This window comes from Phyllostomus hastatus, unplaced genomic scaffold, assembly GCF_019186645.2.
Source record: "Phyllostomus hastatus isolate PE091 unplaced genomic scaffold, TTU_PhHast_1.1 phas_scaffold_216, whole genome shotgun sequence".
NCBI classification, from domain to species: Eukaryota; Metazoa; Chordata; class Mammalia; order Chiroptera; family Phyllostomidae; genus Phyllostomus; species Phyllostomus hastatus.
The window spans coordinates 4,557,735-4,579,260 of record NW_025334018.1 but is presented as its reverse complement, the minus strand read 5'-3'; the positions used below and the strand labels follow the sequence as shown (position 1 = coordinate 4,579,260).

Sequence of the window (21,526 nt, the reverse complement as noted above, 5' to 3'; positions counted from 1 at the left end):
ACCCTCCTGCACTGTGCCTGGCATGTAATACGAATTTAGCAAACATCTGCTGAGTAACGAAAGAGTGAATGAAATAGGACCTAAAGAAAGAGCAGAAAACAAAAGAAGGAACAATTCTTCATTTAAAGAAGCTGCTAAGGAATTGTGTACTAACTAGTCAATCCCTGAGAAAAGTTCTCAGATGAACCCTTCTTACCTGGCATACCAAGGAGGCCACCTGGCACAGACAGCTGAGGTGCCTGTGCAAAGTTGGAGAGCATGGAACGGGCAGATGTGGGTATGCCGCGCTGGAGGCTGCTTTGGGGCTGTGGAGCCTGCAATGATGAGGAGACAGTTCAACCCAACTCTGCCATGATGGAAGGTTTAGGGGAGAGGAAGGTAGGAATATACGAGTGCAGGATTATAGTATGATTTCCCACAGAAGGTAAAACAAGTTGGGATAAATGGCTGACAAACCCTTGAGAGAAATCCTTACCTGCCGAAGTGTATGATGTCTCATTATGGTCTCTTGTTTACTGACACTGGATACAGCTGGAGCCGTAGTGGGGGAGAGTGCTGCCTGCTGCTGTAACCGCTGTTCAATTTCCTGTTGGGAGTCACCAGGTCAAGTTGGGTGGGGCAGTACCCAATTTCCTAACCAGAAAACCTAGAGGTCTTCTTATCTTTAATGTTGCTAACTAGTCAGAGGGATATGAAAAGGCAGAAGAGTTTGTGGGGGTAGGTGTATTAACATCTCTGGGTATAAATAGCAAGATGCTTCACTGATTAAGCGGTCCCTTTCTCCAAAAAAGCTGGCTCTCAGAAGTTAACTGGAGAGACCTGGGTAGTGGCAATGAGCTGACTGATATAATTAAGGCTGATGAGTTACTGAGGGGTTCTTTTTGGCTCCTGTCTCCCCATTTTCCAGAAGGTCCATGATGCTACCCAAAGGTGTCTGACGGGTGGTGGGGTGGAAAGCAGGATAGAGGAAAAGAATCTGAGCTTCTCCACACAGCCTCCCCTCTTCAAGAGAGACTCACTGTATTAATGCTACAGGAGGTGTTCACATACTCTAGTACCACTAATCTTCACTAGGCCACTTTATAATCTACCCTTTCATTGTCATCTCATTATTAAATACAAACTGCAGATAATAACTTCTCTCAAAGAGATATCTAATACAAATACAAATCCCTCCCATCAAAATCCATCTGTCTGAGGAGGAAATGAAGTCAAGAATAAACAGGGAAAGCCAAGAGTCTCAAGCTTTCTGCCCCTTTTCCCTTAACCTCAGCTGTTACGTAACACTTACTAGTATAACTCTTACCCAGTCAGAAATAATCAAATGGAAACAGGAAAGACAGAATGATAAGTAGGAAAAAAGAGAACCCAGGCCTCCAGGTTCTAGAAATGTAGATCCAGAAAACTAGTCACCAAGACTGTGGGGATCACAGAGACAGCTCCTCTAAACTAGACGTAACTATCTTTTGGGAAAACTCAACCTGGGCAAGCAGCTGGTGAAAAGTCAGAATTCTTACCTGTTCCTGCTGTAGAGCTTTAACAAAAGCATTTTTCAGCCTGTTGGTGTGTTCAGCTTTTAGAGCCTTCTTCTGGTTGGAGGTCATACATTGTTCACATAGAATCTTACCATTCTTCTCTTGCTTCCAGTGAGGGGTGAAATCTGTGCGGCACTGGGCACAAACAAAGGGTTCGACCCGCAGAAGTGAGGCACAGCTTTTGCCTAGATGCCAACAAGAAGAATAATCAGTGGTTTCACATTTCCTCCCTATCTACTGTTTCTTTTCACCAAATGAATCTTTCTCCAGGAGTTTGTTCTTCTGAATTAAGAAAGAGACTCTACCAAAAAAAAAAATACTCTATAGTTTATAAAATACTTTTATTTCCTTTGATTGTAACACTACTTCAGTGAATTCAGATACCACCATCCCCATTTGCAAAGAAGAAAATGGAGTCCAGGAAACACAGCTCCTAAGTGACAAAGGTGGCACAAGAACCCAAGTCACTATTTCCTATTATATTACAATGATTTAAAAAACCCCATCAATTCAGACTCAAAGGACTCCGGCTAACTCGGCCAATACTTTTGCTTCTTAGCATCTCTCTCTTTCTCAGGTTTGCAGGACTGTGCCTAACCCCCTGAGCCACACCAGTCAGGACACTTCTTAGCATCTCCTTACCTCAGACTGCATTTATCTCTGTCACATATGTTTGTAAGTTTTAGTTATCAGTGTTTACATTATTCACTTTGTGATCTATTTCTAGTCAATATTGAGCCCTTTAGGCACTTTACTGTTAGGTATTCACCTAAGTCCATATGTTTAAAAATTCAGGCTTACTAATAACTTCTGTTTGTGTAGACTTCACAGTGTTAATACTTTATAATCTGGTTCAATGTTAGTTTACAAGCTTTTATGTAGGCATACTACATCAGTATGCCTACTTTCTTAACTATAAACACTCAAATGGCAGGTACTGAATATAATAATGTAGCACAATACCCCATAAATACTGACATCAAAAAATAAGTGTTCTAACTCTGGCCGGGTAGCTCAGTTGGTTAGAGTGTCATCCTGATATACCAAGGTTGCAGGTTCAATTCACAATCAGGGCACAAACAAGAATCAACCAATGAATGCATAAGTAAGTGGAACAATAAATCGATATTCCCCCCCTCTAAAAATAAATAAATTTAAAAAATAGTAAGTGTCCCAGTCATCAAATTATACATGAATCATGCTAGGGACCATTTAAAAGAACTAAACATTACACTGCAAAAAATACACAAGAGACAAAATACACAATATATACTAAGAGGTTACTTAATATTACATAATACCCTGTGACACTCTGCTTATGTCAACCAGGCTTGGTAACCTCCTGCTTCAATAAAAAGATTGACCAGATAAAAAACAGTCTTACCTTGGCTGTCGATAACACTCTGTACAACTTCTTCCAAGCCTACCATGTAGATGAACTCACTATTGGCTGCGCTAGGCAGAAAGTGAAGCAAGGGAGCAGGAGGTTTAGGAGGTGGAATCTCCAGGAGTGTCTTTTCCAGCTGTTTGCGAAGAGCCAATTTGGCTGCAGCCTGTGAGTTGGCTGCATCAGTCATGGCGCTGGGGCTAGGAAGTGGTGAGGACACTCGGTTCACGGTCCCTGGCTGGATATGAGAGGCAAGGTTCATATAGATGGCAGAGGATGTTGTGCGCTGACAGGGAACAGAAGAACTTGACTGCTGAAACAGATCGAGTTCAGGGGTCAGTGATGGTATGTGGGAAAAAGGACCAATTCTTGCTTTTGTGGCATATAACACTATTTGATCCTAGTCTGGACTACTTAGCTTCCCCAAAACTCCAGAAAAGATAGGAGGTGTCCAACTTCTTCACTGAAAAAGAACTGCAGCACAGAGGAAAGGAGAATGATAGTGGCTATGAGCTAAAACTGCTGAGGGAAAACAAATTAAAGATGCTTTCTGTCACACATCCTTGTCCTTCTCATTCCTTAGATCCCTTCATCTTTCTTCTGGGCATATTTAGCTTATTGGTGCTGTGCTGTAAACCTTCCTTTCCCATGTCTACTTTCATATAATTCTTCAATGCTTCTGCTTTTGGGATAGTTGTCCAAGTTCCACCAAAACTATCCTTGTTGTCCTAGTTTCTCTATGTCCTAAAACATAAAATCTATGGTTCTTTCAACTGAGAAAGCAACCAGAAGATTTCTGTGTTTTCACATTAGGGCTTTCTCTTACCGGTTGGTAATTGATGGTGGGATTCATATTGGGTGTTGTGGTGCGTACGAGGCCAGGCTTAGGTGGGCCCCGCTGGCCCTGTAGCTGGGCTGGGTTTGGTGCAATAACACGCTGAGACATCAACATGTGTGGGAGGGTGGTATTGGTCGCTGAACGGATGACACTATGACCCTGAAAGAGAAGACAAGAACTAGTCATAGGTGGTAAAATGCCAAAGAGAATACATTGCCTTTAACACACAGCTGAGTAGAAATACAGAAACATAGTCAGACTGAGTAATTGTGCCTAATGACCCTATGAGATAAGTCCGCCATCACTGTAAACCTGAATAGTGGATAGGAATTTACTGCTCCTTTTTTTGGGGGTGGGGGGGGGGTGGGGGGGCGCTGGTGGTGTAAGCTATCCAACCCTATATGACAAAGGACTAAACTGTGAACATTCTCTAAAGGAAAAACACAGTGGAAAAATGAACATTATCCATCCTCTACTGCAGGCTAAATCAGGCCACAAAGGACCAAGAGAACTGTCTGTAGGAATAACACCTTTGTCATGGCTGGGCTCTTTTATAATTTTCACAGAAATCCTGAAACAGAGAGAAGATAAACACAAGGCCCTCTGACAGTAAGATCCCTCTATGGACTGCATACCTGTAATGTTCTCAAATTCTGAGGTTCAACTCCTTGGGCCCCAGGCCGGGAGGGAAGCTTGGAGAGGCCCTGCTGTCCTACATGGGCAGGAGATGGCTGAACAATAGATGCTGCATTCTGTACAACTGGAGTCTGGGAAAACAGAAAATGGAACAGTTGGAAAAGGCTAAAGAGACAGAAATTAGGTATACTTCTAAACTTTTAAAATTCTTTGTTAATGTGAAACTCCCACTGACCAAGAGGAAAAATGGAAAAAAAAAAAAAAGAATAAAAATTTTCTTGATTAAGGCCTAACATAAAAAACACTATTTCTAGAGACTAAAAACCACGGAAAAAGAGAACAAGCCACTCAGCTTAACCTACCTGGAGTAGCCCATTCTCAAACCAGCTTTTCTTTCCTTTCCCCACCCTTTTTCGAGGGCACCTTACCTTCTGCACCACATTCTCTTTCTGTAGCTGACTCTGTCTCAGTTTCTTTAACAGCACCAGTCGAGCTTCTTCCAATCGCAGCTCATCCCTCAGCTGCTTGATGAGCTGCTGCCGTTCCTCAATGCCTTTCCCCTAAAAAACCATGGAGACTGTCAGTTCTGCAAGATGATACTTTCGTTTAGGTCTGAAATCCTCATCTTGGGTTGATGTGTTGATGCAGAAGTGTTGATGGGACTGTTATCTTTGTGTCATTGGGCTCTGGCACTGTGCCTGGTATTCAGTAGATACTGTAAGTCCTAACCTAACATCGTCAGTAGGGTCTTGAAAACTATGACTTTAAGCAAAATGATGTTTAATGGAACCAATTTTGCCATAGGCTGATATAAACAAGAGTTTAGTTCTTATAGCATATTTCTGGTCCCAAAAACATTACCAAAGTTTTAAATAAAGACCAAAACACTTCTAATATTAAACATGAAAATAAATGTAAGCTCTATACATATTTAAGAAAGAGTAATAAAAACAAATAAGGTAATTATTTTCCAATTCACTTAATTCATGGTTGGCAGTGGCCAGAACCTATCCTGGGAGCTGACCCTACACAGGATACCTTTCCATCAGAGGGCACACTCAAACCCACACCCACACACCACTCAGACTGGCAAATGAGCCACACCATTTAACCTAATGTGCCCATCTTTGGGATGTGGGAGGAAACCAGAGTACCCAGAGAAAACCTACACAGACATGGGGAAGATAAGCAAATTCCACACAGACATTGGACCAGGCTGGGAAGTCATTTTTTTTTCCTTCTCATCAACACTGTAAGATAATGACATTGAATGAAATGACGTCATTCAAGGACTTGCTGTACTCCAAAATACAGAGGAGAGACCACATATAAATGCTGATCAACCATATTACTGGCAAAATTTAAGAATGGCCAAAGGGAGACACTGCTTTCCTTTAAAATAATGTTCCTAAATCTTTTAAAGCCATATTTCCTCTAGACATAGATAAAAATTTAGGAAACCCTCCATATTTTGAGACCCATGATAGAGTATAGAAGGCATCCTTTCAGACAAGAGTTTATTTTATATGACTTAAATTATGAAGTTTTGCTTTAGTTTTCCAAAGATAAATTCTATTGAATATGCTATTTCAAACTGTCTTCTCCACTTGATTCTAACAGTTCCCTCCAAAAGTCCCCCTGAGGTTAATAATTATTTGCCATGTGTCAATGGGTAGGTACTTAGATCTAAAAAGTAAACCATAAAAAAACCAGAACTGGGACTCTTACAGAATTAAATAGAAGCAGTAAGAAAAATCTTTCTCTTTTTCTGTCTTTTTTTTTTTACCTTAAACATCTCTAGGTTGGCTGCTTTGAGTCTTTCTTCCATTCGGGAGCTGGAACGAGGACTGGAAGCCTCATTATCAGATAAAACAATGATGTCTGGGGAGGGAGTTAGCCTTCCTCGGTCTGGCTCACTAAACAACACAATAGAAAAAAATTAAGGTATGTCCCAACAGGGAAGGTTCATAGAAAAGTTTAAGAAACTTCTTTTCTACACCCAACTAAGAAACCCAAAGAACTTAGGTCTGTCCCAATTTACCCAGGGAAGACAGAGAACGCAAATCTTAGAATAAAGAAGACACTAAAATGTGAGTGATGATAAAACCTCTATAAAGGTACTTCTTCTGTCTAAACTCTTCATAGAGGATGCAGAAACAAAGACAATGGGTTTAGAAATGGAAAGGAGTGCTCATTTCATACTGATTAAACAAAAATCCTAAACGGTTTTCCTGTTCCTCGATCTCCTTTGGGCTGTCTCATTAGTTACAGAGGGGCAAGAAGAAAATGGTTAGCTTGACAGGGGAAGAAGAGCAAAGGCAGTAAAGCCTAGTTGCCCACTCTAGGTACAGCTGATACACTGTTAAGGAGGCAACTCATTATACCAATAACAACATGGTCCTGGCTCTCTGAGGATTTATAAGAAAGGAGGTTATATTACAATTCCATGATAGTCTGTCCTGTCAGGAGTTAAGCCAAAAGAAGGTACTGTTCTCATTGGCTTGAGGAATGGACAATGCCAAGTACAATGTCTACAGCCTTCTGGAGGACTGCAACTTCAGATGTAAATATAAATGGAACTTGCATCTACTTGCCAGAGTTCTACTTAGCATCCTTTCTCAGAAAGAAACTATCTAGAAATGACTTTCAAATCTAAATCTTCCACATTGGTTTCCTTAGAGTCTATTTATTAAACAACTCTGGTTTTCGTCTTTGTGGGGTTAGCCTTAAAAAAAAATCATACTTGTTTCTCTAAGATGATGAAAAATGGCACTCACTGCTTACTTAAGACCTGGGTAACAAGAATCCTGGAAATTCTAACTGACCGGGTTTCCAAGTCAATGTAGATCTTCCTCTCCTCTACTTTCTCAACTCAAAGTATCTTCCCAGACCCTATTTCCCTGAGTTCTTCACTGTACTTCGGAGTATACAGGTGTAAAGCAATGTGTTCTTAGGTCTTTTTAAACATGTAACTCAAAGTCTTAACACCCACAGATCTTTAGTCCTGAGAGCCTGTCTACCATTTCTTGGGGCTTCTGACTCAGCAGCTGTTGGCACAAGTGCCCCCTCTCCTTTAAAAATTCTTCACTGGAGGACACCTTTTCACTTCTTTTAGACGAAAGAGGGAGAAACATCAATGTGAGAGAGAAACATCAATTGGTTGTCTCCCCTATGCACCCAAACCAGGGATCGAACTTACAGGGATCGAACCAGGGAGCCTTACAACCTTTCAGTCATAGGATGATAGTCCAACCAACTGAGCCACACTGGCCAGGGCACACATGTGCCTTTTAAACTAGGAACCCTGGAAGGTTGGTTAGGCATTCAATTTCTCTACATGGTAAAACCGAGTTACAAAATCAACCAAATTTAGCTCAGGAAATAGAATTAGGGGACAGAATAAGAAGAGTATCTTGGGAACTATTAAATTCTCCTGCATTACTCTATAACCACTGGCCACAGACATAGCAAGCTGAGAATGTGGGGTTATAGAAAAAGAAGCCAATAAAGGAAAAAAAGAACCTTTCATTCTCTAACCCCAAGTTCCTAAAGTAATGGTCAGGCCTAAATAAAGTGAATTCATTTTTCTGATGACTTTATCATTTCTATATTCTTTTGTCTTTCCACCATCCCTAACACTTACATGGGTGAACAATTTTGAGCTCTGGTAGATTTCTACTTCTATCTGATTCCCCAATGTTTACATCAACAGTGAGCTCTTTCCATTTTGGTCCTTGCTGGATACATATAACCACAGATTATTTCCAAGTTACGGAATTCTTCCTTGCTCAAATGAGTGCCACCTACCAACTGCTTAGGGATTGTCCAGCAACAAGACATGCAGAGATATTCCTGGATGGAGATTTTGCAATTGAGTGGCATCTATTAGGGAGCTGTATCTGAGAACCCTAAATGATGTATTTTTTTCTTTTTTACCTATCCTCATTTTAGGGCATTTTTTTCATTGTTTTTTAGAGAGAGAGGAAGGGAGAGGGAGAAGCATTGATGCAAGAGAGAAGCATCAATCAGCTGCATAACGGCAGGTGTCTGTACTGCAGATCACCAGGATAGGGGATCATTCATGTCTGGACCAGGGACCCAGGCATGTGCCCTGACCAGCAATCAAACCTGCAACACTGGCTATGAAACAACGCTCCAACCAATTGAGCCAGGGCTCTAAATGGTATTTTATTCCCAGATATAATCAGACCCACATTAGTAAGACAGCACAGGTAAGACAAAACTCAAGTCAGATTTCATTCCTCAAGTTTTTAATGAACTTTTGGCCTGAAATTCTGGCTTCATTTATTAAATTCTCCAGAGGCAGAAATTCATATATATGATTTACAGTATTTTGTGCTCTTAAGTATAAAACACTACCTGTTAGAGAGACATTATAAAAGCTAGACTTGCTGCTGACATCACTTTGACTCAGATTGGCAGATTCCCAGAAGCTATAAAATGGCTAATCCTTAAGGCCACAGTAATAAAAATGAAACAAAAGAACCAAACTGTCATGTAAACTGGAATTACAAACCATAAGCAGCACTGGTTTCATATTTACCTTATTTCATAGTAAATATAATTTGCCCAAATGATTAAAAAGATACTTAGGCAATTATGATATGGCTATGATATCAAGAGCACTTCCTTCTTTCTGCTTTTAAATTCTCTCCTTTTATCTCTATCAACTAAACCAATGTTCTTACTGAGCACTCTATTAATCTTATTCATTCTTGTAAAAATCTTGGGACTAAGTGGAAATAGCTGTCAGTATATCTGGTGAATGGGAAAAAGACATTGTCCAATAGGGCCTTATTTTTCCATCAGAATGGGGCTCTAGATGGTTTACATCAAGCCTCTTGCTCTGGGGACCATTAAAAAAGAATCCCAGTTTCTAGAGGATTGTTTCAAAAGGCCATCCCTCTAAAGTAAAATTAAAAGCAATAGTAGGGTTTTCAGGGTAGCTTGACTTTTTAACATAAAATTTATCTGTGATATTTTGTAATTCCAACAGCATTAATGAGATCTTACCAAAACATGTAACAATATTTCTATGAAAAATACATTTTCAGCTCCAATTTGGGATGTGAGAAACCCACCTAACATTTTTCCTCTTCTTCCTCCCCAGTGAAATAGAATTAGTCATTAGCTCCAAAAGAGTGAGTGATTATGGGACAAGTGGGTTGCTCAGGTACACGATCTCATTCATCCACTTTCTTTTCCCCGCAAAAGATCTAAGGATTAACCTACTTTCAAAACATTCTGCTGACACTACCTATAGCTCCCAAGAATTTTTTCCTCTTCCAGGGCCACTAGGGAACTTATTTGAAATTTCTAAGGGTTTTTAATGCTATACTAAGAATAATGTTCCCTCATTGGGCATTTATTTTAAAAAGATAATCCTGCCCTGGATGGCGTAGCTCAGTGGATTGAGCGTGGGCTGCGAACCAAAGTGTTGCAGGTTTGATTCCCAGTCAGGGTGCATGCCTGGGTTGCAGGCCATGACCCCCAGCAACTGCACATTGATGTTTCTCTCTCTCTCTCTCTCTCTCTCTCTCTCTCTCCCTCCCCCTTTCTAAATCAATCAATCAATCAATCTAAAAAAAAAAAAAATCCTGGGAAAATACTAGTAAATAAATGTTAAAAGGAAGAGGAAGAAACTCAGATAAGGTTATGACCATTCCTCCTTTCTTCTTCTTTCTCCGTCAGTCCAGTTTAAAGATCTTGCTTTGGATCAGTTCTAGGACAAGGTCAGAAGGTCAGCTGAAAGGCAACTGAATATTGAAGAGTAATTCTCATGCCTATCAGCTGTTTCTGAACCATAACAAACTGAATGTTCTTAAAACTAGAGTTTTTCTATACTATGATTCAATGTCAAGGTAGGCTCTACCCTCAGCCAGTTCTAGGCAACTCTTAGTATGTGCTCCACAGTTTCAAGGTACTCACTTGACAGACACCAGAAAAAAAAAATCCTGTGAAAATGTTTGCTTGTGTTGTGTTGTGTGTGTGAAAGAGTACAAGCATGAGTGTGCAGGTACAAGTGAATGTATATACATATGTTGGGGAAAGGGGCACAAATGAAACAAAAATGTAGAGAATTACCACATGACGATAATTTCCTTGTTGACACAAGAAAGCTGGGCCCGTATTTTTTCTGATGTTATAAAAGCTGGGGCCCTGGCTGATGTGGCTCAGTGGACTGAGTGCTGGCCAGCAAACCCAAGGGTCACGGGTTTGATTCCCAATCTGGCATGCCTGGGTCATGGGCTAGGTCCCCAGTAAGGGATGCCTTGAGAGGCAATCACACATTGATGTTTCTCTTCCTCTCTTTCTCCTTCCCTTCCCCTCTATAAAAACAAATAAATAAAATCTAAAAAAAAAAAAAAAAAAAGCAAGCATAATTGGTAGGTACAAAAAATAAAGCTGGGACTCCATAATAAACAGATCCTAAAACTCCTGGAAGTATCTGAAGAAAGACTTTTTTCCTCCTAAAATAGCCATAAGATTAGAATAAAAGTGTATTATTAACTCACTCTTAATTGGAATGTCAGTACTACAGTGCCTCCTTTATCCAGAAATGGCCACTTTATTTTAAGGTAAGAACTATTGTTCTCTGTATGCTAAGCAAATTTTTGAGGCACCTGGTTTCATTTGGAAATGAGAAGAATTCAGGGTCAAGCCATATGGCACAGATCTGTCTTCTTTTAAGAAACTTAGGATGAAAAATCCCTCCTCTCATTAAAATTCATTCCATTTTCACAGGCTTCGTTTATGAGAAGACCCTATCCCTGGAGGCAGCTGAATCAAGCCATACCTCCGTCTAGCACTCATATCCACAGGCTCATCATTGATGTTTTCTTTGCCTGGCCTTCCAGCAGTCCTGTTGTCTCCATGAGGCCTGAGATTCCCGTTGAGTTTCTCTTCAAAGCCCTTGACACCACTGCCATCCTGTTTGGTGGGTAACTCATGTGGCATTTCAAGATTTGCCAAATCCTTTCGTTTGAGCAGTGCTAACATTTTCAGACGTTCCATGGCCTCATGCCCCTCCATTTTGAGTCGCTTGGCCAGGACATCATCTCGCTCATCTGCTGGGTCCAAGCTCCGCTTCAACAGATTCAAGCGAAGAGCATCTTCTGTCATTCTATCCATCCTATGGAAAGAATAATACAAGTGAGATCAGAATAAAGACCCTTAATTAATCCATAAGGAAAGAGGGTAGGTAGTACAGGTATTAAGAAGAATCATAGATATGGACATGGAGACTCAAAGTTAACTCAGCTAGCCCACCCTGTATCTTTCTTCAGGCCTTATAGAGACTAAAGAAACTGTAAGTACTCTCCAGTCAATTAGGTACTTCCTGTATAGATGCCGGAAACCAAATACTACACTCACCTGGATAGTCCACTGAGAGTCTACATCTCTCAAAAAAGAAACATTCCTTTATGACTGGCTTTTGTGCATGCATGCTCAAAGTAAGATGCTTTGGTTGTAACTCTCATACCAAATTTGTCTCCTGGAAAAAGACTTATGAATGGGAAGTTCTTCCGGTCATGCATGCCATTATCTTAAACTGGCCTATCTTATAAATGAAGAAATAAGAAAAAGATGAATTAGAGAAAGAACATCCAACAGGAAGCCTGAGTTGCCTGAATATAGCAAGGATCAGAGGGGTGCATTGTTAATTTGCCCTCAATTCAACAGATAATAGATTCAGTACCTTAAGATACCTGGCTTTGCTTAATGGACTCAGGTGCTAAAGCTGATAACAGGTAATATTTTCTCTACTCATACAGCAAAATTATTAAAGACAAGCTAATTATCATTTCCCCCTTTCACTTTGATTTTTTTACACTAACAACATCTAAATGCAGAATTTCTCCAACACTTTTAAATCCAGGGCTGTTTTGGTAAGAAATAGCTGAGGCACCAGAAAGAAAATTTCTGAGTCACAGAAACATAGGTTCAAACTGCTAACTTATTTTTACAAGATAAAATATTTAGTGAGTTACTTTACCTCCCAAGTCTCAATTTCATCTGTAAAAGTGGGCACTTAGGTGCTAAACAAAATTTAATTTATATACCCTTGAGCTATGATTTTCATACCTAAGGTATGAGGTTAAGCACAATAATTCATAGACTCAAGCAATAGGATAGCAAAGGCTACCAATGTTAATTGGTGCTCTTGCAAAATAATTTTTTTAAAAAAAGCATGTATGTGCTTGAGGCATTTTCCTTCCTGTAGTGTACAGTCAAATAATAGCTATTCAATTCTTTTCTGGTTATAATGAAGAAAAATAACCAACAAAATAATGTCCAATAAAAGGAAACGGATCTTTTGAACACCAGAGAAAAGTCAGAACCCTGAGCTCTAAATTTAAATAATGTTTCTCAATTCTCTTTTTTTAAAGAACAGCTTTATTGAGATATAATTCACATATCATATAATTCACTGATTTAAAGTGTATAATTCAATGGTTTTTAATATATTCAGAGTTGTAAAACCATCACCAAATTTAGAATATTTCATCATCTCTAGCTTTTAATGGGTATAAAAAATCCATACCCATTAGCAGTCATTTTCCTCACCCCCACCCCCATCTCTAGTCCCCACTAATTTACTTTCTGTCTCTTTGCCTATTCAGAACTTTTTATATAAATGAAGCCGTATGGGATCTTTTGTGACTGGCTTCTTCCACTTAGCTTTATGTTTTTAAAGGTTTATTCATATTATAGCATATATTATGACTTCACATCTTTTTAAGGCTGAATGATATTCCATTGTATGGACATAATCACATTTTGTTTATTCATTTATCAACTGATGAATATTTGTTTTTCCCTTTTTGCTATTATGAATAATACTGCTATGACCTTTCTGTACAGATTTTTATGTGAACATTTGTTTTCAGTTCTCCTGGGGATATACCTAGAAGCAGAATTGCTGGGTCCTATGTAATTCTCTGTTTAACATTTTGAGGGACTCCTTTCCAAAGTAGCTGCACCATTTTATATTAAAACCAGCAGTGTAGGAGGATTCCAATTTCTCCATATTCTCTTAGTCCTCTGTTGACAGCATCAGATATGAGCTATCATAGCATATATGTGGGGGAGAACCCAAAATCCAAAATTTATAAAAATTGTATATTTATTCTTACATGGTTTAAAAAATATTTTATTTATTTTTAGAGAGGGGGAAGGGAGGGAGAAAGAGAGGAAGAGAACATCAATGTGGGGTTGCCTCTCACACGCCCCCTACTGGGGGCACAATTTGGCTCACTACCCAGGCATGTCCCCTGACTGGGAATTGAACCGGTGACCCTTTAATTTGTAGTCCAGTGCTCAATCCACTGAGCCACACCAGCCAGGTATTCTTACATGTTTTAACTTCAGTCACCTTTAGAGTACTTTCCATCTGATACAATACACCAATCTAGACATTTTTTCCACTGTTCACAACAGTTTCTGAACTTCTCAATTTTGATGCCTTTTAGTGCTTCTGCTGGTTTTTGTTTCACCTCTTCCACACAGGCAACATGTTTCCCTTTAAGAACTTTTTTCATGGGGAAAACAAAAAAAAGTTGCTGGGGGCGGGGGATGGAGATCAGGTGAACAGGGAGGGAGGGGCACCAGGGTGGTGCTGTTTTGGTCAAAAACTGCTGAACACTCAGCATGGGTGTGGGCAGGTGCGTTCATAAATGACCCATCATGAAATGGGCAAACACACTGAGTCTTCAAAAAAAAAAAAAAAATTCAGTGAAACCTAACACAGCCTCTCACAACAACGCCAACTGGTACACTGATACAGATGGGTTCCCAGAACAATCACCTAGCAGCTGAAGCCTGTACTACAAGGGGCCAGCCCTCCAGAAGATGATTCCACTTTTTTTTTGGTCCCCCCCTTGTATAATCATCATTTAGCTACAGGTCCCCCACACATTTATTCTTTTGACAACGTGTTATTTCTGAAGTGGTTTACCTCTGAAAATAGCCCCTGATGGAGCTGCAAAGTTGAATGCTATATAGAACATAAAAAATTAAGCCCTAATTCCACAGTAACAATGTCTTAGGTAACTTGATCAAGACCTCATGTTGAGAGTATAATTGCAAATACCACAAGGAGTTGCAAAGGGTGGGAAAAGTGTGTCATTCAACTGATTATAAAACTAGATGCAAAAAGATCTTTAGAGAAGTAAATACACAGCAAGATATACAAATATAAATTCAATACAATACAGTGTTTCAAATTTTGAGATAAATTATATTCACGAGCACTGAAAGTATATGATGAAACTCAGTAACCTAAAGATGAATGGAGTTTGGGATGCCATCATCATCCTGGCTTCTTCAACTGACAGTTATACAAACAGGTAAAAGCAGTTCAAATAATTCCTCCGCATTATACTCTAAGGACACAAACAGATACATCAGAAGTTGGGAGAAACCAGAACCAGATATTTGAATACCTAAGGTACTTTTTCCCAGTAGGTGGCTTGAGAATTCTGACCGAACTTTCCTTGCCCACTCTCTTTGTTAAAAAATTAAGGTAACATTGGTTTACAACATTATATAAGTTTTAGGTGTAAACATTATAATTTGACATGTTATAGATGTCAGTGTGCTCACTACCAAATGTCTAGTTTCACCAGTCCCCATGCAATTGACCCCTTTTACCCATTTTACCCTTCCTTCTGGTAACCCACTAAGCTGTTGTCTGCATCTATGAGTTTGTTTTTATTTCATTTATTTGTTTTGTTTTGTTTTATGTTTCACAGGAGTGAGATCATATGGGTTGTTTTCCACTTAACATAATACTCTCAAGGCCCATCCATGTTGCAAATTCCTTGCCTACTCTTGACTTTACTGTCTGTCTATAAGCCCCAATTTCATGTACCTACAGCCATGCATGTCTCAAAATCCAAGGAAACATGAATGAATCTTGAAAACATTATACTAAGGACAAATATTTTATGGTTCCATTTATATGAGGTACCTAGAATAGGCAAATTCACAAGAGACAGAAAACAGAACAGAGGCTACCAGTGGCTGGAGTTGGAGAGAAGGGGAGTAAGGAGTTGTTATTCAATGGGAACAGTCTCTGGGATGAAGAAAAAGTTCTTAAAATAGATAATGGTTATGGTTGCTCAACACTGTGAATGTACTTAAAAGCTGCTGAATTATACACATAAAAATAGTTAAAATGATAAATTTTACATTATGTATATTTGCTACAATAAATTTGTTTAAAAAATCCAATGTAACAGAGACTGATTAAAATGGCACAAGTGACCTTTTGGGGATGATAGAAATGTTTTAAAACTGCACTGTGGTGATAGGTACATAATTCTGTAAATTTACTAAAAAAAGTAATGAATCATACACTTAAATTATACTTGAATAAAGCTTTAAAAATATTCAATATAAATTTGTCAAACAAAATCCTCTTCAAAAAGCAAAATGAAAATTCTGTACAAAGAATATTGTATGCTACCTTTTAAAGCCTAACCAACTTTTTCCTGTTTCTTCTGGGCTGTTAATAACAGCTAATACTTCTTATGTAGCTACTTTAAAAGCCAAACATGCTACTAGGCACTTTATCATATGTTCTTATTTAATAAGTAAGAGGTATTATCCCCACCTAACATGTGGGAAAAATGTCAAACAAGTATCCCAAGACTGCAAAGCTTTAGTGAATCTGTAATTCCAATGCCGGTCTAGCTCACTTCAAAAATCTATTATACAGTACATGTCCTTGTACACAGCTGTATGTGGCAGAGGAGGAATTTATGGCTAGCTGATATCTATGCCCCCTCCACTTACCTTCTACACTGTAAACTGTGTAGTTAAGAGTCTACAGTGTAAATTGTGTTAGAACTGATATTCAAACACCACGATTACTCCACAAAACCCTAAATGTCAAGTGATTTAAATAATTCAACAGCTGGTAATGTCAAGACATTTTGGTTGTATAAAATATAAACATATACCAGAAATACGAGTTTGGATTCTATGTGACCCTGCTTAACAAAGAATTCTGAACACATGGCCACTGAAATCTCAGATAAACCCTGTCTTGGGGTTTTATATAAATACTGCCTTACTGCCACACTACAATTCTAATTGGTGACAGTATCCACCTAATTTTTTAAGTAGGAACTCTTCAGTATTTTGGGGTCTGCTCAAGACAGAGCTAGATAATCTGAAGAAGCAGTGTTGTATATTTACTATGTATACATCCATCGATTACCTCTCACCCTAAATATTAATTATATACTATGGGCTAAGTTCAGAGTTAGGTGTTAGGAATAAAGGTGAAAAAAGATTAAGTCACTGTCTCTAAAAATTTCATTCTGATAGGAGACAGATATGCACATAATTAAAATAAGTTCTTGGATGTTCGCATAATCTAGTTTTTCTGCCTTCTTATATCCTGCTTTTCTTTGAAGAGAATTAATTTTATCCAGAGGCAAAGCTACAATCCTGGGAATCATCTCTGACTTTTCTTGGATCTTAAATCTAACTCACCAATCCAGTCAATTCTATTCCCTTCCTCTGAATATTAAGTGAGAAAATATGTAGTAATGGTACATTGCGACTGGCAGCTACCTTGTGACCATGAAGGAAGAAAGCTTGCAGACACTGCACAGAACACTGAGATGAGAGCTAATTATATAGCTATGCCACCAGATCAAATTACCCTAAAGCTAGTCGCTGGATTCCTGTTATATAGCCAATAAATTTCCTTAATGTTTAAGCCAGTATGAGCTAGGTTTTTTGCTTACTTAAACTGAAAATATTCTAACAGAAAACTCTGTCAGAAGTGCCAATATGAAATCAAGGGGAAGATATCCAATGAACAGCTGGATACATGACATAGACAAAAGAGCCAGAGCTCAGACCAGAGCTGGAGATAAGTATCTGAATGGGTCAAGGAGGTAAATGAAGTAATGTATGGGGATAAAACAGCCCACAAAAAAATAAATATATAGTCAGAATATATAGCCAAGGATAGAACCATGGACAAGGCAATACCTACATTTAAGGGCTGGTTGGTCAGAGAGTTAGGGGAAAACTGGGAAAGCATGACATTGATTGATTGCCTCTTATATGCACCTCAACCAAGGATTGAACTCACAACCAAGGCATGTGCCCTGATTGGGAATCGAATCCATGACCTTTCAGTTTATGGGACAACGCTCTAACCATGTGAGCCACACTGGATAGGGCTATTCATTTCTTATAGTTTCACTTATTTTTTCTTCCTGATTTCTCTCCCTCTAATCTGTCTTCCAAATGGTTGCAATATACAGCTGAGGAGAATTTTATTGTACAGACACACAGAGGAGACTGCCTGTTCTCTTTATTATGAAATGTTTCCAACATGGAAATATGTATAGATGGAAATGTTTCCAACATAGAAATTTGTATAATAAACAAAAATCACATCTTAATGTTTTGTCCCTATTTTTAATTCAATTTCTTACTCTGAGATAATTTATACATTCATATGAAGTTTTAAGAAATAATACAGCCCTACCCTGGCTGGTATGGCTCCGTGGATTGAGCGCCAGCCTATGAACCAAAAGGTCACAGGCTTATTTCTTGATCAGGACACATGCCTGGGTTGCAGGCCAGGTCCTCAGGAGGGGATGAGAAAGAGAGAACCACACACTGATGCTTCTCTCCCTCCCTTCCCCTCTCTCTAAAAATAAATAAACAAATAAAATCTTCAACAACAAAAAGTAAAATAAATAATAAAGAAAGATTCTACGTATCTTTACCTAGTTTTCCCTAATAGTACCATCTTACAAAACTATCGTACATCATGACCAGCATATCAACACTGACATAATCTACAAATATATTCGAATTTCCCCAACTTTACTTGTACTCATTTGTGTGTATTTAATTCTATAAAATTTTATATTTGTAGGTTCATATATCTACCACAATCAAGAAATCAAGATACAGAATAGTTCCATCATCTCAAGGATCCCTCATGTTGCCTTATGACCATATACATCCTTTTCCCCCAGCCACCCAACCACACCCTCAACTCTGGTGATTACTAGTCTGTTTTCTATATCTAAAATTTTTTCTTTTCAAAAGTACTTATTGGAATTACATATATAACTTTTGGATTTTTTTTTTCACTCAGCATAACTCCCTTGAGATTCATTCAAGTCATTGCATGTACCAATAGTCTGTTCCTTTTTATTGCTGAATAGTTCATCTGCTGAAGGACAACTGAGTTGTTTCTAGATTTTTTTTGCTAGAATAAATAAAGCTGCCACAAACATTCATATAAAAGTTTTTATAGAAACATAAGTTTTCATATATCTGGGATAAATGCCCAAGAGTGCAACTGCTGAGTCATATGGCAAATGAATGTTTAGTTTTAGAAGAAACTGCCAATCTGTTTCCTGGAGTAGTTGTACCATCATATAGTTCCACAAGCACTGTTTGAAAAATCCAGTTTCTTTATATCTTCACCAGCATTTAGTGTTGTCATTTTTTTTTTAAGATTTTATTTATTTATTTTTAGAGAGGGAAGGGAGGGAGGGAGGAAGAGAGAAAGAGAAACATCAATGTGCGGTTCCTGGGGGCTGTGGCCTGCAACCCAGGCATGTGCCCTGACTGGGAATCAAACCTGCGATGCTTTGGTTCACAGCCCACGCTCAGTCCACTGAGCTATGCCAGCCAGGGCTTGCCATTATTTTTTATTTAAGTCATTCTGATAGGTGTGTTGTAACATTTCAATGTGGTTTTAATTTGCACTTTCCTAATGGCTAATGATGTTGAATATCTTTTTATGTGTTTACTGCCATCTGTAAATCCTCTTTTGTTCATATCTTTTGCCCTTTTTTAAATTGAATGGTTTAGGTTTTTTAACTTTTATTTTTTACTGTGGAGTTTTGAGAGTTCTTTACATATTCTAAACACTAATCATTTGTCATACTTGTGGCTTCCTAATTTATTTTCAGTGAAATTAAACACTACAGATACAGTTGAAGCACCCTTGTAACTTTACCCACAAACTATTTTTTATCCTCCCTTTTCCTCCCCTCCCCACAGAAAGACATTATGACGAATTTTTTTATCCTCACCCAAGGACATTTTTTTCCCATTTCTTTGAGAGAGAGAGGAAGGGAGAGAAAAACATCAATGTGAGAGAGAAGCATTGAGAAGCTTCCTCCTGTATGCACACAGACCAGGAATTGCATGCTGCTGGACCAAGGACTACACATGCCCAGACTGGAGATCACACCTGTAACCCAGGTATGTGCCGTAACCGGGAATTGAACTCACAGCCCTTCAGGTATGGGACGACACTTCAACCAACTCAGCCAAACACATTGGACATGGCATAATGGATTTATTATCATTCTCATTAATATTTGTATAAGTTAATTTCATATATATATATATATAAATAAAATAACCCAAGAGTAATACATAGCATAGTTTGTTATTTTTTAAAATTATATTTTAAGCCCTATTGGTGTGGCTCAGTGGATTGAGCACCAGCCTGCAAACCAAAAGGCCTCCAGTTCGATTCCTGGTCAGGGCACATGCCTGGGTTATGGGCCAGGTCCCTGGTTGGGGGTGTGTGAGACGCAACTGGTTGATGTGTCCTTCACACATTGATGTTTCTCTTCCTCCCTTTCTCTCTCCCCTCCCTTCTCTCTAAAAATAAATAAATACATACATACACAGGAGTGGTTTCTAGGGCTGAATGAGGAAGAAAAATAAGGAATAACTGCTAATGGTAGAGAGCTCCTTTTTTAGGTGATGAAAATGTCCTGATCTTACTTGTGGTGATAGCTGAGTAACTATGAATATACCAAAACCACTGAATTGTACACTTTTAAATCTTTTTTAAAATTATTTTTTAGAGAGAGGGAAAAGAAGGGAGAAAGAGAGGGAGAGAACACTGATGTGATGATGTGAGAGAGAAACATCTACTGACTGCCTTCTGTATACACCCTGACCTGGGACCAAACCCACAACCCAGGCATGTGTCCCAACCAGGAATCCAACCAGCAACCCTTCAGTTTGCGGGATGGCACCTAACCAAATCACACTGGCTGGGGCTTGAATTGTATACTTTAAGTGAGTAAATTTTACAGTATGTGAAACTATGTCTCAATGAAGATATTAAAAAAGACAAGGGATGATGATACTAACAGCAGGTTCAACATTACAAAACAGTATCTGTGAACCAGAAGACTGAGGAATAATAATTATCAAAACTCAAAGAAGATAGAAAAGAAAAAAATAAGAGCCTCAGGGAACTAGGGGACAACTATAGGGAGCTGAATATACAGATAATTGGAGTTCCTTAAAGAAAGGAGAGGGGAGTGAACAGAAGAAATATATGAAGAAATAATGGCTAAAAATGAATAAAAAAAATAAAAACTATAAACCTACAAATCCAAGAAGCTCAAGAAACAAAGAAAACTATACCAAGGGACATTATAATCAAATTGGTCAAAACTACTACAAAATCTTAAAGGCAGCTGAAGGGGAGGGGGTGGCAACATGTTATACGAAAATAAGAATACCATCAGATTTTTTAGTTAGAAACAATGTAAAAGAGAAGATAACATCTTTAAAATACTAAAAGAAAAACAAACTTGACAACCTAGAATACCATAACCATAAAAATATATCTTTTAAAAACAAAGGTAAAATAAAGACCTTTTCAATCATTTAAAATTTCCTTTACCAATCTTCTCCTTTACAATTTATATTTATTTGTATTTTTCCAAGTTCCTCTAATTATGGCCTCAGAGATTATTTTGTCTGTTATTAATATGGGCATATCAACTTCCTGGTTAGTATTTGTTTAGAGTATCTTTTTCCATTCTTCAATTTCTGTGCCTTTTTGACATTATTAACCTGAATTTATTTTCACATTTATTTATACTTATTTATAGTTTATAAATAGAATTTATATTCACATTTATTTATTCACATTCAATCTGATGTTTCCTCTACTACTTAGTTTAGCCCATTTACAATTGTTAACATTACTAATATATTTGTTTTTAATTCTACCATCTTGTGTTCATTCTACTATCTTGCTTGTTCTGTGCTGTGTTTATGCTCTTTGTGCTTCTACTAATA

At 38.3% G+C, this 21,526-nt stretch overlaps 1 protein-coding gene across 5 annotated transcripts in view; it reads right to left on the bottom strand.

Annotated features, from left to right (window-relative positions):
• Positions 1-21,526, bottom strand: part of GATAD2B (GATA zinc finger domain containing 2B) — an 89,019-nt gene that overhangs the window by 4,708 nt on the left and 62,785 nt on the right. For 4 of the 5 annotated variants that reach the window (XM_045816522.1, XM_045816521.1, XM_045816519.1 and 1 more), the window contains 9 exons: positions 11,214-11,549; positions 6,183-6,312; positions 4,825-4,956; positions 4,396-4,527; positions 3,749-3,919; positions 2,920-3,235; positions 1,518-1,720; positions 476-586; positions 197-314 (listed from right to left, as the gene is read on the bottom strand). In XM_045816522.1, coding sequence (XP_045672478.1) covers positions 197-314; positions 476-586; positions 1,518-1,720; positions 2,920-3,235; positions 3,749-3,919; positions 4,396-4,527; positions 4,825-4,956; positions 6,183-6,312; positions 11,214-11,548 — 1,648 coding nt within the window. In that variant the 5' untranslated portion in view covers position 11,549. The remainder of the gene's footprint in view (positions 1-196; positions 315-475; positions 587-1,517; positions 1,721-2,919; positions 3,236-3,748; positions 3,920-4,395; positions 4,528-4,824; positions 4,957-6,182; positions 6,313-11,213; positions 11,550-21,526) is intronic. The other variant, XM_045816523.1, reaches the window with a different exon arrangement.